At 38.1% G+C, this 15,581-nt stretch overlaps 1 protein-coding gene across 1 annotated transcript in view; it reads left to right on the top strand.

The window, feature by feature from the left end:
* The window catches only part of syt11a (synaptotagmin XIa), a 29,835-nt gene extending 16,936 nt beyond the window's left edge, over positions 1 to 12,899 (top strand). Inside the window, exons 2-4 of the mRNA XM_081376916.1 lie at positions 3,160 to 4,049; positions 11,367 to 11,487; positions 11,854 to 12,899. Of these exons, the coding sequence (XP_081233042.1) occupies positions 3,160 to 4,049; positions 11,367 to 11,487; positions 11,854 to 12,164 (1,322 nt within the window). The 3' untranslated portion in view covers positions 12,165 to 12,899. The remainder of the gene's footprint in view (positions 1 to 3,159; positions 4,050 to 11,366; positions 11,488 to 11,853) is intronic.
* The last annotated feature ends 2,682 nt before the right edge of the window (positions 12,900 to 15,581 follow it).

Genomic DNA, 15,581 nt, shown 5'->3' on the forward strand with positions numbered 1-15,581 from the left:
ACATACACTCTATAAGAGTTTTCAAAGCAATGCCACAGAACCATTTTGAGTCCCTAAATAACCTTTCATTAAAAAACTATTTTTTTTCGCCATAAAGAACCTTTTTTTTTAAAAGATTGTACAGTTAAATAAAATGACATTTTCAGCAGGTCGCTTGTCTCAGTAAACTTTATTGTTGTACTTTGTAGCTTGGGCATGTGGTTCGTTTCTGTGTTCCCATTGGCTGGCATTTCCTTAAGGCTGTTGTGTGGAACAGGAGAGCACATCCAGTTCTCATCAGCTCACTGAACCCGGGCCCAACTTAGAATTCCAATCAGCTCTGACTGGCATGACGAAAGAATGGGACCTGTTGTTGCCACGGCGACCTGAACACTTCACCACCCAGGCCTTTGGAGTTTGGCAAGAGGAAAGAAAAGATGAGAGAAGTGGAAGGGAGGAGAAAGGGGCAACGAAAGAGGGGTGTAAGACTGTGAAATGAATATAACAAAAAAAAAAAGAATAGGGAAGAGTGTCAAGTAAGTAAATGGAGAAATGAGAAAGGAAATGGAGTCTGTGGCAGCGAATCTATCAAAGAAAGCACTCAAAACTTACAGTGCTACACACAAAATGAACGAGTTAGTTTCCATAAGTTAACATGAAATGCTCCACCTCTAAAGCAATAGGTAATATCTCTCTAAAACAACATATTTTCTGGTGATGTACTCTAGGCCGTGCAAGCTTATTGGTTAAACAGTGACCAAATAGCTATTTTGCCATTTTTCTAGGCTAATGTTTCTATATTCTTATCAATAGTTCATGCAATAATTGAATAGTAGTTAATAGTGGTCGACTTTTATTTTGGCAGAATTCTTTTTACAATCTTTACAAGATTATTTTAAAGAAGAAACAATGTCCAAAACAATCAACCTACTAACAAGACACTGCAACAATGCTGCAGTAATGACCGAAGTCCGCTCTTTCAAGTCCTCCTAAGTTCATATTTATGAGTTTTGAAGTTGTAATTATAACTTCAGACACATTCAAATCACTTTAGTCAAAGCAAAATGCCGATATTGTGTCTTTTCTACATAAAATGTAAAATATTTTCATCTACAAAATGATGAATAAAGCGCATCGGTTGCGTTTTTGCTAAATATTTTTATTTAATTTAAGAAGGTGCTGTAAATATAATTGCTATATTCTATTGAGTTTGCTCAATATGGTATTTTGTACATGCAACTTACTGTAGATGTCTTGTAAATGAAAAAAAAAAAAAAAAAAAATTTATTCTGCCCCACGTTTTCTCACCGACTCGCCCCCAACTCAGAAACTCCATATGACGGGCGACAGCGGAATATTTGACCTCTGAATGCTATGGTTTGACCTGTCGGAATCAGAGTCAGCATTCGCAGGCCAAACTCCCACAAAATGAGATATAATGAAACACCAACTTTGTAGGACTATCCAGATCCCAATTAATAAAATATTATTGAAGTAAAATGGGTGGTGATTGTTTCATTTTGTCCTAAAGCCATGTGTATAGCCCTCCGGACAATGGCATGGTACTTTGTCTGTTATTAAAGGTGTTTGGGCAAAGGGAGCCCACAGTGTGATGTTTCCTAATTGAATGCCCTGCAGCATAGGGCAAAAGAAGCACCTGCCAGCTCCGGTTAAGCTTGTTATGGTCTGTTTCTGACATTTGAAAGTTTCAGGGGAATTGTTTTAATGAGCCAGATATGACAGCCATATAAATGACCAGATTCTGTTGGAAGTGTTAGTTTTGTCACCTTTAATGAAACAGAAGAGATGTCTGGGTGTTGAGATTAGGTCTGTGTGAAAAACAGTAAATGCTCCAGCCAGGTGAATGTTACTGCTGTGCTGGATCTTCTCGTGGGCTGTAATAAAGTATCTGTGATCATAAATATAACTGCTGTGCTCAGCATCAGCCCCATTAGATAGCAAATGGCTGTGAAGCAAGCAAGAAACAAACAGTCATGAATTAAACAGGAAAGAATCCATGCTGCAGCCAAGAGCAAGAATTATCCTGCAAAATACCCAGAAAATTGTTTTTCATTACCACGGATAATTTCAATAGCCTACCTAGAAAGCTCATTTTTTTAATTTGAGTGAGCTTTTTTTCTCACACAAACAACTATACTCCATTAATCTTTTTTCTGTGCTGTTTTTTCATATGCATGTTTTTGCATTTGCCTGTACTGACCTGAAGCACTGCTGCTGTTTTTCTGTGTTCTCTTCCCTGTTACTGTTACTAACTGGGTCAGTCTCTTACCTCAATTTGATGATTCAAAAGATTCATGAATAGCCAAAAGACAAGACAACAGGGAAATATATTAAATAATAACAAATTGAAAATAATTTCTATATAAATGTCCAAAATGCATATTAAAAGTACAAACAACACATTACAGACAAAAAATAAAATGATGGCCTTTTCCCAAGTTCAAGTATATTTATTTAGTAACTTAATCACTTGCAGTATGAATGATTTCTGCAATATTCTGGCATCTTAAATCTGCAGTCTGATGGTAGAAACTGTTTCTGTGCTTTGCTTTGCTTTGAAATCTTATTTTATTTATTTAGCCTATTCAAGGTCACAGAAGGTAGTTTGCTTTAGTACTGTATGTTGCAGAGGTATATTTTATTACCATGAATGCAGACATGTTCATGTAGTTCTCTATAGTGTCAAGAGACTCTCTTTTATTCTAAATGTCATACTTTTTTAACACTTTCTCGAGTCTCTAATTTGGTGTCCAAGTCAAATCTAGAGTCAGTCAAAGTGTCAAAGAGTCAAAGATGTGAATTCGAGACTCTCTTCTTGAATTTATAATCATGATGTCCCTTGTGAAAATAAGGATACTTAATTGTATTGAATGTGCACTTGTAGTGTAAATTACGTCAACACATTGAATAATGCTGCATGCTTCAAGGCACTTCAGTGGGCCTTTAACATACATCTAACCTATAATACCTTTCCATTTAATTGCAATCAACATGCAATTAAGTGCCCAAAAACATTACATTCAATCTGCACTGTAAATATATATATATTTATAATTATACTTAAATATATTAATTTCTGTAATAAGTACCGCTTTTAAAAGTATGCTAAAATGTATTTCCACAAGAGGTGATCCAATTTCTTGTCTTTGTCTCTTTCAGATGTGTCCCCAGTGCTGGCAGGTTTTCTGGGTGCAGGGGTCTTGGTTGTCTCCGTGACAGTGGCCGTTTTCCTGTGGACGTGCTGTCAGCGGCGATATCGTCAAATGGCAGGTGCATACAAGCTGACCAGCGGCCCCTACGACCCACCCGTTGACCCCCCCTACAAGTTCATCCACATGCTCAAAGGCATTAGCATCTACCCCGAAACCCTCAGCAACAACAAGAAGATTGTACGGGTCGGCCAACGCTCAGGATCGAGTTCCTTGTTAAGAGAATGGAGTCGTGGATCCCGAAACGGTGACGTGCTCCTTGTGGATGCAGATCCTGAAGGTGGTAACACGCACCTACAGATGAACCACCTGGTCCCCCCTATGGGTCCTCCTAGACTGGAGAGGGCGCTGCCCATCCGGGCGGACTACTGCTGTATGGAGAGCAGCTCAGGAAGCAGCAGTGAAGCACCCAGTAAAACGGCATCACCCTACAGTCTCAACTCACCCTCTCTGGGAACGCTCAGTCTGGCGATTGACTACAACTTCCCCAAGAAGGCCCTCGTTGTCACTATCGTAGGAGCGCAGGGACTCCCCGCGGTGGACGAACAGACGGGCACTTCTGACCCCTACGTGAAGATGACCATCCTACCCGAGAAGAAGCACCGGGTGAAGACACGTGTACTGAGGAAGACTCTGGAGCCCGTGTTTGATGAGACGTTCACCTTCTACGGCATCCCATACAGCTTGCTGCCCGAGCTAACGCTGCACTTCCTGGTGCTCAGCTTTGATCGCTTTGCACGAGATGATGTCATTGGGGAGGCGGTCGTGCCGTTGGTGGGCGTAGACCCCAGCACGGGACGAGCCCATATCACCCAGCAAATCAGCAAGAGGAACACACAGGTGGGTGTTTCTTGACCTTGCACAGGATTGTGGGATATCTTAGGCCACTTACACACTGTAAAGTTTCAGGAGTGAGAAATTTAGAAGTGAATCACCTAACGTAATGGAACACGACTCACTCCTTAAATTGTGATGATTGACACCATGGTAACCACAGCAAACTTCTGGCGTCTTGTGTGTTTGGTATCTAGTATTTTTGACCAAAATAATATTTCAGCGACTAAAGACTTATACTTATTTTTTGTAAGGGGGTGCAAGTCGTGAAATTTTTGTCTTGTTTTCATATAAAACATTTGGATTTATTACTGTTTATTTTGGGCTTATTCTTATTCGCTGTTTTTTTCTAACAAAATCAGGCCATGAGTCAAAGCTCATACCTCGTGCCCAGTGATTTTTTTGCAGAATTTCTGTAGAATGCAGTTGTCACTTCTGTAAATCGCAAAACTTTGTGTGTACAGAATAGGATTAAGCACTAAAAGGGGAATTGACAACCGAATCTAGCTGCAGTGTGTATGTGGCCTTAGATGTCTGTAATCTTCATAAAACCACACTTAAATCATTCGGAAGCATGAAAACATCAGTATTGGGTGCTGCTGATCCTGCAAACGGCATCATATTCCTCTGCTGTTTTTCGAAGCAGCAATCGTTAAACTTAATCATTCCCATGAGATGGCTGCTGGAACCTTTATGGATCTCCCTAGATGTTTTACGGTTAGTGGCAGTCATTGTGGGTGAAAGGCTTTCTCCAGCTTCTCTAGACATAAACCTGATATAGGAAATAAGGTAAAAGAAAAGATTTTGAGATCTTTGCCCCAGGTTAAGCGTGCCTGTGATTGATACAAGCAGTTTCAGAGTGATAGCGCTGACATCAATTCCAGTTAATTGAAGCTATTATCCCACAGCTTTCCTTGAGATCGAGTCCAAGGAAAGGAATTTTATTGTGTTGACATTTTGAACCTTTTTTTTTTTTTTTTTGCATTTTAGAGCAGTGTTCTTCAACCCTGCTCCTGAAGGACCCCCAACACTGCACGTTTTCTTTGTCTCCCTAATCAAACACACCTGATTCAACTCATCAGCTCATTAACCCATGTGATAATGAGCGGATGAATTGAATCAGGTGTGTCTGATTAGGGAGACAAAGAAAACGTGCAGTGTTGGGGGTCCTTCAGGAGCAGGGTTGAAGAACACTGTTTTAGAGGATATATGACTTGTGGTTTTTGAGACCTTTGTAGCTGCATTTGTACATTTATATTTATGCATTTAGAAGACGCTTTTATCCAAAGCAACTTACAAAGAACAAATCATTAATCTTAGAGCCAGCAATCCTTGTAGTACACAATGCCAGGTTTCTTAGACAACTAGATTAGGAAACCAGCTAGAGAAGAGAAGAAATGCAGATTTTTTAAAAGTGTGTGTTTGTGTGTGTGTGTGAGTGCATTGGTGCATAGGTGCGTCTTCAGCTGCTTCTTAAAAGATGTGATGTTCTCAGTAGTTCGAGTGGAGATTGGCGGCTCATTCCACCAGAGAGGAACAGAGAGAGTGAAGGTTTTGGAAAGTGACTTTTTGCCTCATTGTGTGGAAACAAGATGTCGCTCATTTAGTGAGCTGGCAGGAGGGAGCATAAATTTTTAGTAGTGGGTTGAGGTAGGCCTGAAAGCCAGCTTTAGAACTTTAAACTTGATTCTGGACACAATTTGGGAGCCCTGGATTCGGTCCAAATTCCGAGCTCTGAGGCCTCTCCTTGAACAAAGGATGCCAAATACACATATTTTATTCTATATTTATTCTAACTTAGGCCTATATGTTAGTGTGAACCCGTGAAGTTTCCATTTGTAACGGTCAGATTAAAAAAAGTGGTTTTAAGGGGAAGCCTTTTTATTCAAGTTAGTGTGAAAAAGAAGTACACTTAAAATGTACCAAGCACAATGTTCTCTCATCATTCCTGATTTCTAACATGCACTCACTTCATTCGCCATGATCTTGAGCAGAGCTGTCAGAGCAGGAACGAAAGCTGCTGCTCTCTGTATGTTTTTTTCATCGTCTCCTTTCGCGTTCAAATGTAAATTTTCATGAGCTTATTTCGTCCATTAGATCAAAAGATCAGGAAAAAGCCCATACTTTTACTCACCCATAGACCCGTCCCCTCGAGGATATCAGGTGGACAAAAAGAGTGGACAAAGGAGACAGTTTAAAACACCTGGTATAAACGAGAATGTGTCTTCTTTGTCTACAAAACGCATCTTAATACCAGGTGTAAACAGGGCCAAAGATTACATCAGAGAATAGATTAGAGAACGTTTATTGTCATTACAGGCATGTACAAGTATGCAGTGGAACGAAATGTCAATTCACTAGTGTTCAGTGCAGTTTAAAAAAATATAATATTATTATAAGGACACATGGTGAGTAATTCAATTACTTCACTGTAAACAACGCACTGTGAACATTATTCTTAGAAGATTCATATATACGTGTGTGTGTGTATACATATATATTGAATAACACTGAAAATTATAACTAAGTACTTTACATGTGCTTTAGTATGTTAGTCAACACATCAAAATAAGTGTACTTTAAAAAATGACCAAATATTAAACACTTTATTTAAAATGTACTTTAAAATAAAAGTTTCAATTTAACATTATTACAAAATGCAAAGTAAGATTTGATGTACACTACAAGTGTACATTCAATACAGTTAAGCACACTTCAGCACACTTTTTTTAACAAGTTTTGTTAAGTAAAGGTTGCTATTACTTTTGTAAGTGATGATGGGAAGTTAGATGTGGGGGTGGGGAATTAGAAACCCCTTAAAAATCACTCCGAACCACCTAGATAGTTTTGCATGGACAAACATCAATCATATTTTCTTCTAAAATCATCCTGTGTTTCATACTATAGATGTTATATAATGTAGCTGTATACCATTGTGCTCCTTACATGTATGGGCTGGGCTTTATGGGTGGTGAGAGCGTCTATTGATCCACGGCCCATTAAAGTGGCATTATGTAGACTGAGAGTGTAGCCATAAAGGTTACAGACTGTAGGGGGGACATCCATCAGTACAACCATTTGGAAACTAGCACTACTCACATCATTAGCAATGATACTCACAAACAAAACAACAAGCATATCCTCAGTTATTCACTTCATGAAAATTATTGAAATTTTCTATGCTTCTGTAGTTTCTTACCCCTGTAGTGTTTACAGATGGTATTGATGCCTTTTATTGATGGAAAATGCGTTTCCTGTAACCACTTGTGATTGTATTTTGAAGGGAGGGTCTCTGGTGTTTTAACTACTGTATATACAGTTTGAGGTCAGTAAGATTTTTCAAGTTTTTGAAAGAAGTTTCTTGTGCTTACCAAGGCTGAACATCCCCCAAAATTATATAATATTATAATATCACAATAGCAATATTTTGAAATATTATTACAGTTTAAAATAGCTATTTTCTATTGTAATATATTTTAAAATGTAATTTATGCTGATTTGCTGCTCAAGAAACATTTTTATTATTCTTTGAATGAATAGAAAGTTGAACAGAAATAGAAATCTTTTGTAACATTACATGTCTTTACTATCATTTGATCAATTTTATGCATCCCTGATAAAAAAAAAAGAAAAAAAAGTACTGATATCTTACTGATATAATTTTTTTTAAACAAAGCATTTATTTGGCGCACTATTGCTTAAAATATACCCCAGTTTCAAGTGGAATGATCATTGTTATTTTAGTTATTAGTGATATTTTCCTTATACTGGCATCTGTGTTAACTGAACTTAAGATGTGCTTTACATGATCTGTACACCTGTGTGTTGATGTGGAACTTCTCACCAGGCTTATATGTTTGGTTTTTCCCATATTTATCTTTTAAAGTAAAGTTTAAAAGCCTATCTTTTAAATTTAAACCCTCTGTTTTAGTGTAATGGATGATTGAGAGGTGACTAGGCATTTACTGTAATGTCCGAGAGACATTAGAGCAGATCAGTGTTTACACTCCACTGTGATCACATGCATTTTTGACTACCTTGAAATATACTATAATTTGTGATCACAAAATGTTTTGAACCTCTTTTACTCCTATATTTAGAGCACTGATTTTCTTCCTGTGATGATCGGGTCACACAAGACAGATAGCAGGTGTAAAAGAGGGCTTAGTGAACACCTATTGAAATAGAGAGAGAGCGCGCGATTGAGTTATGATGAAGGCTTTGCAACCATTTTCACTCAAACACAAGCAGAACACTGTTAAAAGTGGTTGCATAACAAGTAATCATAGTCTAATACACTGCTGTATTTCCATCAAAACAGGAACAATAGCATTATACGCGATGTTCATAATCTCATTCTCTCTGGCCACAGGAAATCTTAAGTGCTTGAAGGCAAATAAGTATTTGAGCTTGTGTTCCCTCTTTGTAAATCAGTACACAGAATATGCAGAGTAAGCTTGTTCAAATCAGAGAACTTCCTGTCTGCTTTATACTCTTATACAAAGAGAGTATCTTAAATTGAATCAGTGCCTATGGCTCCACAAGACAGGAGCATTAGGGTGTTGGCTGGGAGTGGTGGACAATCGATTCCGCCAAGAGAAAGAGACAGACAGACAGACAGACAGACAGAGAGAGAGAGAGAGAGAGAGAGAGAGAGAGAGAGAGAGAGAGAGAGAGAGAGAGGATTATGGGAGAGAAGGAAGGAGAAAAAGCTCAGGAAACAGATGGGGTGCAGTTTGTGCAGTGAGAGAGAGATGGGTGATTATGAGGAGTGAGTGACATACTGCGGCAGCGCCATGCTCGTTACGCTCGCTTAGTTTCATGGAAGAGAAAGAAAAAGAATGTGAGCAGAATAAGAGGAGCTAGGGTGACAAATTTGTAGGTGTCTGTTTTAAAATATTCATATATTTGTATTTGAATAGACACTTAAATATACAATATCAATGTATTAACAGTATCTAAACTGTAATCCCTTTATGTAACTTCAGCAAATCCTGAAATTAACAGAAACCACCAAGTTCTCACTAGTTATTTGTCCAGTAATGTGTGTGTAAAGTTTACATGGTTGTGTTACAAGTTTATCTCCTGAGTGCAGAGGTGTAAAGTCCAGGTTCAGAAAGTAAAAGTCCTCCTCAGTATTTTGTTCCAATCACCTGAATTTGCTAATTAGCACAGTTTTTCAGCCAGGAGATCTGTCTGAGTTCATGGGTGGAATAAACATATGGCAGGACTTTTACTTTCTGACCCCTGGACTTTACACCTCTGCCTGAGTGTTACAGTCACCAACCATGACAAAGACTTTTTAATAGCTAATTTATGTACAAATTAAATCCAGTTATTTGGACTCCTTGCATGGATAAATTGGATTATCATAAAATCTCAACAAGCATAGCATACAAGTGAGACATGATGTAACATTGTTTGTAAAATTACAGTATATTCCAGGTTAATAATTGCACAATTTCACAGCAATTTCACATAAAATAACCCAGCATGGATTGATTTCACTGTAGATTTTGACTACAGTACTTTATTGTAAAATAATACCGTTTAATACTGTAAATTCCTGTCAAATGTTTACAGGAAATCTACCCCTCCCCGCTCAAATTGATCTATGGTCAAATACAAATCAATTTAAGAACACAGTCACACCCATAAAGACTGTGTCACATTGTACAGCTAAAAAGAAAATCACAAACACTTACAGACATTCACATTAAGATAAAGGCTGTTTTAAGTCCATGTTTAGCTCCATGATGCCTCCTAATTCAAGTTGCAATGGTGATGGTGAAGAGAAGAGAAGAGAACTGTCTATTCGCAGAGACAGGGTTAGAAATGAATGTCCTCTGGGAGTTGCAGCATGGCTTGCAGAGATGCCAATGCTCTTTTTCTCCTCTTCTCTTGTGACAATGGACAGATGCCTTTGATTATTCCACCTTGCTTACCCACATGAACATATGATCACCATTGCCCAGGGAGAACTGACAGGTGCACAGATGGCTCACCATTGCAGTTCTCCCTCACACTTAGAGAATAAGTGGCGATTTAATATATCATGTGAGCAGGACAAGCTCTGGTGTAATTGCCATGAATGCTCTCTCCTCCATTTTACTGTCTAGGAGATAAAGTAGGTTTTTCATCTAGCACCCAAGGTGGATAATGACTTCATCCAGGTTATCAGAGATGTAACATATGGAATAAGACCCCCAATGCATACTGAAAGGAAATCCCCTGTACTCCCAATGCTTCTAGAGTTTTGGAGGACCCTGACTTTGCTGACAGAAGGTAGGCTACTTGCCAATATTTCTGAAGACTTGACACCAGCAGTCCAAATGCAGCCATCCTTTTGGCCAGTTGAATCCAATTTCAGTTCCGGAGATCCTACAGAGTTTAGCTACAGTTTGTCCCAACATACCTTCCTGTAAATTTCTAGTAAATGTTGATTACCTTGGTCCAGGTGTGTTTAATTGGGGCTAAACTCTGCAGGACAGTGGTCCTCCAGGAGCAGGATTTAAAACCCCTGCTCTTGACCAGGGGACCCTCCAAAGACAATTTCCAAAAAAAAAAAACATCTTACTTTTAGTCTGGTTTTGTCCCAGAGGTCAGGAGTGCCAGGAGAACATAGTGTTCCTGTATTGCAACACTTCCATAGCTCTTAATCCTATAACTTGCAAACCCTACCTTGTCCCAGAATCAGGGGTACTGTTAGGTCTCTCAACAATCAGACACTGATTTGGCTATGATGGCCATGGGCATTGAAGCACTTGGACAAGGTTGTAGTACTCAAGACTGGCCTCTGCCTGAAGTCCGAGCTCCAAGACCATATTTTCATGGTCTTGGCCTTGTCACGGACTTGGGAGCATTTGGATTTGGCCTTGAGTCAGACTCATTGCCGATTTGTGCATATTATGCACTCCATGGTGTTATCGTGTTTCTCCACAGGAGTGACACTGTGTGACACTGATGCAGGGTTTTATTCACCCTGAACTTATTTACACTGCCTGAATCATTCACACCCTCTTCAGGTTTCTGTATTGTATCTGATTCAGCTCTCTTCTAGTCTTGGCCTTGGACTCGAAAGAGCTGGTCTCGACCACAACAAAAAGTGATAGGCATCCTCCTCTTGTTGGCACTGCTCTGGGAAGTATGGATAGTTGGACTAGGCTTACCTTACTATGGGACAGAGTCTGAAAGGGTTGTTGGGGCAATCCCTTTACATCAGTCCTGTATGATCACCGACACTATGATCCTTAGTCATTTATCTGATGGACTTTTGTGTATGCTTATAAGCATTCGTTCAATTTCTGTTCTGTTTCTCCATAGTGTGAAAGTCGCGGGGAATTGCTGGTCTCACTGTCCTACCATCCTGTTACTCACAGGCTTAATGTGGTGGTCCTTAAGGCCAAACACCTACCAACCATGGACATCAGTGGTCTTTCAGGCAGTAAGTGCACAGCACACATATACACAAAAATACACACTCTTAAAAATAAAGGTTTCAAAATAGGGGGGTTGCAAATATTATATTTTGGGTTCCCCAAAGAACCTTTTTTAGTGAACGGTTCTTCAAAAAAAACACTTTTTTTCTTATTGTGAAGACCATTTTAATAATCTGAAGAACTTTTTCCACTATAAAGGAAAGATGGATTGGAAAGGTTCCATGGATGTGAAATGTTCTACATGGAACCATAGACGCCAAAAACAAATCTTTATTTTTAAGAGTGAAGATACTCAAATAATCCCAATGATGATGCCAAAAACGTATCAGTATCTAACCTCTCTCATCATTATTTCTCTTCTCTACCTACAGACCCTTATGTTAAAGTGAACGTCTTCTACGGCCGCAAGCGCATAGCCAAGAAGAAGACGCATGTCAAGAAATGCACACTCAATCCTGTTTTCAATGAATCCTTTATCTACGATGTTCCCACTGAGCTAATGCCGGACATCTCTGTGGAGTTTCTGGTCATTGATTTTGACCGCACCACGAAGAATGAGGTTGTGGGTCGCCTGGTTCTGGGTGGTCAGAGCCCCATTCCATCAGGGGTGACTCACTGGAGGGAAGTCTGTGACAACCCAAGGCGGCAGATTGCCAAATGGCATAACCTTACAGAGTACTAGTGTCTGGCTAAAACATTGGGAAAGCAAAGTGTATTATTCCACTTCCTTCCTGTCAGCCCCTCTATAGAAAGAAGCCCATTTAACAATCTCTCATTTTCCCTATATAGATAGGTGAATGAGTGGATGAGTATGTGTGTCAGTACAAAGGACCCGGAGCAGTCTAACGGAACCACTTAGTAAGTTCTCTAATAAACTTATAGCAAAAAAGTCTCAGTCATAGAAAAAGAAGAAGAAAAAAAGTAAATTATGGCTCTGAATACCTGTATGAGAGTTATACTAAAGTATCCTCAGAGCCTTTCACCACTATACAGGCATATTCACAATATACATACACTACTTTCAATTAGCCGCATGCTAGAGATAATGAGACACTTTTATATTTAGCCTAAAGGAGGGCGGTAAGAAAAAGTGAGCTTCTAGCCCACTTTTTAGGAAAATAATGGGGTGAATTTTTCATAGTAAATACGGATGAATGGTGATATAAACTGGACGCCATCATGAACATTTTTGCTAACATGCTAATATTTACCACAGAAGGAAAGGTAGAAATATGGCTATTATTTATATCCATTTAAAAAGTTTTTATTAATGCTTAGTCTTTTGATGACGCTGAAACTGAGATGTAACTTCTCTGAAAAAAATAAACAAACGAACAAACAAACAAACAAAATAATAAAACTCGAAATATCTGTTAAACAATACTTGGTTTTAGGGCAGAGTTTTCAGCCAACCACCAAATAAAAAAAATAGTGATCGTCAGCTCAGGATTAAAAATTAACTTAATTTATGAAAACACTAATGTTCCATACAGTAAAACCTAGCTTTATGTCTTTGTAGCTGTACTTATATTTTATTGTTAATTTCTCCATCTTGATGACAAAGCACTTCTATGACATATTTGCTGTTGCATATCTTAACATATCTACTATTCATTGACTGAATTTTTGTTTTTCTTCAGGCATATCTATGCACATTTCCATTTTACTGCAAATGACTTTTTGACCCAGTTGCTGTGCTGCCATAACACAGAGATCTGGGAAGGGTAATAAAGGTTAATTAACAGTCAAGGCCAAATGTGACAGATATTAGCATATTTGCGTATTGTCTGCAAATATGTACATTTTAAGTGTACCTAACATCACAATTTTAATTGCCATCAAACATGTTTTTTAAGGCCACACTTAATTCTTAAGGCAATGCAACTAATTCTTAATGTCTTTGGTCAAGATGTACATAATGTATCATAGGGTGTAACACTGGTACTCTTCGATTTTTTATTTTCATAGTACAATTGAATATCGCCAAATATACCTTTAAACCTTTGAAGAGTGTCATGAAATAACAGAAATTAAATTTGGCCAGATCTCTAACCACCCCAACTTTGAAATCTTAATAACTTTAGTAACCTGTTAGGTTATTCACTAAGTTAGTCTATGTGAATTAAAGCAGATATATGCAGATTCCGAATTTTTTTTGCACTTTCGTAGAGTACTGTATTTATTTTTATGATTTGTTTTCAAAAGAAAGATATATATATATATATATGTATATGGTATATCAAAAACCTAACAACTATGATAGGACTAATAACTGACAATTTTAGGATTTTGGCATGAGCCAGTAACCATTAGTCAGCGCCAGCTGTCGAAAACTAACCAAAGTAGATGGACCAACGTTTTGTGCTGTGTATATCGCACCCCTGAGAAAATTGAGCGTTGGGGACCGCAATGAAGCATCTCACACTGCAGTCTCACAATAGGCCCAGAGTCTATGTTTGAAGGCATGCAATGTGGATGTGGATGTGTTCCTAATTATGTCATTCGGTGCCCACAAGCCCCTGAGGCAGATTTAAATGCCATTTTCCCAGTGCGAATGAGCGCATATTAAGTCAGTAAGGCAGAAAGTGGGAGGGTGAGAGGAGAAAAAAAAGAAATCGACTGGCTAATTAGAGATATTTCGTATTTAACATGTGAAATTAATATAGCAGTAAATTAGGCCCAATCATTCTCTGCAGTCAAGCTCATTGTGAGTTTTAAAGACCACATAATGAGATTAACCATTGTTTATTAGGAGAAAATAAATCAAATTTCAATCACATTTTCATGAAAATCAAGAAAACATATGCCCATCATCCTAGTCCAGACTTGCTATTTCACTTCCAGGCTATACATTTACAATAGAAGAATGAACTTTTCCACCTTCTATAGTGTTTTTTTTTTAACCCTGCATGCATTCACTATTTAAATTTCTGCTTCAAAACTGGTGTATATATTACAGTTTTTAGTGGTTTATATATGACAGCAAAACCCACTTTTGTAAAAACAGCAACCCAAATTACACAATGCAACCTAAGTGAAATGATAAATGCGTGATTTTTTTTACTTTAACCCTCAGCTCCTTGTGTTACTTGGAACTTTTTTGATCTTTTGGGCATAAAAAGCTTGTTTTATATCAATAATTACATAAAGAAGAATATAACTATCTGTAAATGAGTGTTTGTTCCAATGCACTGGTGGGCAGTAGCACTTTCTGCTCTTCTTGTATCTAACTGTTTACTTGGAATGGAAATGGTTTCTTTTTGTGTAAACCTCATCTTTTTATGGAGTACTATCTGCCCCTCTTTCTCTCTCTGCCACTGGTCCCTAACAATCCCTCAGTTTTTTGCTGTTGTGTGTTGTACAAATACATTGAAAGCTGAACAAAGAAGAAAATGAACTGAGAAGAAAATTATTGTAATAAATATATTAGTCCATTTGGATACCGCAATGTCGATATGTGAAGGTGGAGTGAAGTTAGTGATTCAGCTTTATTTTAGGTGTCCCTAAAACGACCTAGATGATAAACAGTGTTAGTTCACCACAACTGTAGTGTGATTCATGTTGTTACCTGGCCTTTTCAATATTTGTAAGTACAAGTTGTCTATGTATAATGTAAGTACAGTGTAATAACATGTACTTTACATATCTAGCTTAATATTGCTCATTTCACTACATGATCTTCAGGGACATCTAACATAAAGTGTGAAGTGTAATGCTTTTGAGGGCAAATTATCTGCATACTGCTGTGAGTTTATGCTAAATACAGTATGTTACACTAATGCTGACTTGTACTGTATGTTGAAGTTGTAAACACAATGGACGTGCAAATAAAATAAAAACTGATACACTAGATCAGATCTTCACCTCTTTCTCTGCTTTAAAGATACATTGTCAAAATCATTTCAAGTTGAAACCTGATTTGTAACCATTCGAACTAACAGCTACACCTGACAAACAAAGCTGTTGCTGGTTGCATAAACTGCTTTGACTAGTCTTAAAAGTTAGTCACCAGTGTCATAAAAACATAGATTAGTCTAATCTGAATCCGAAAAGTAAGACTGATTACCCTTTGGTTAACTGCTAGTTGGTCAGACTAGTT

This window comes from Scardinius erythrophthalmus (assembly GCF_964197995.2).
Source record: "Scardinius erythrophthalmus genome assembly, chromosome: 10".
NCBI classification, from domain to species: domain Eukaryota; kingdom Metazoa; phylum Chordata; class Actinopteri; order Cypriniformes; family Leuciscidae; genus Scardinius; species Scardinius erythrophthalmus.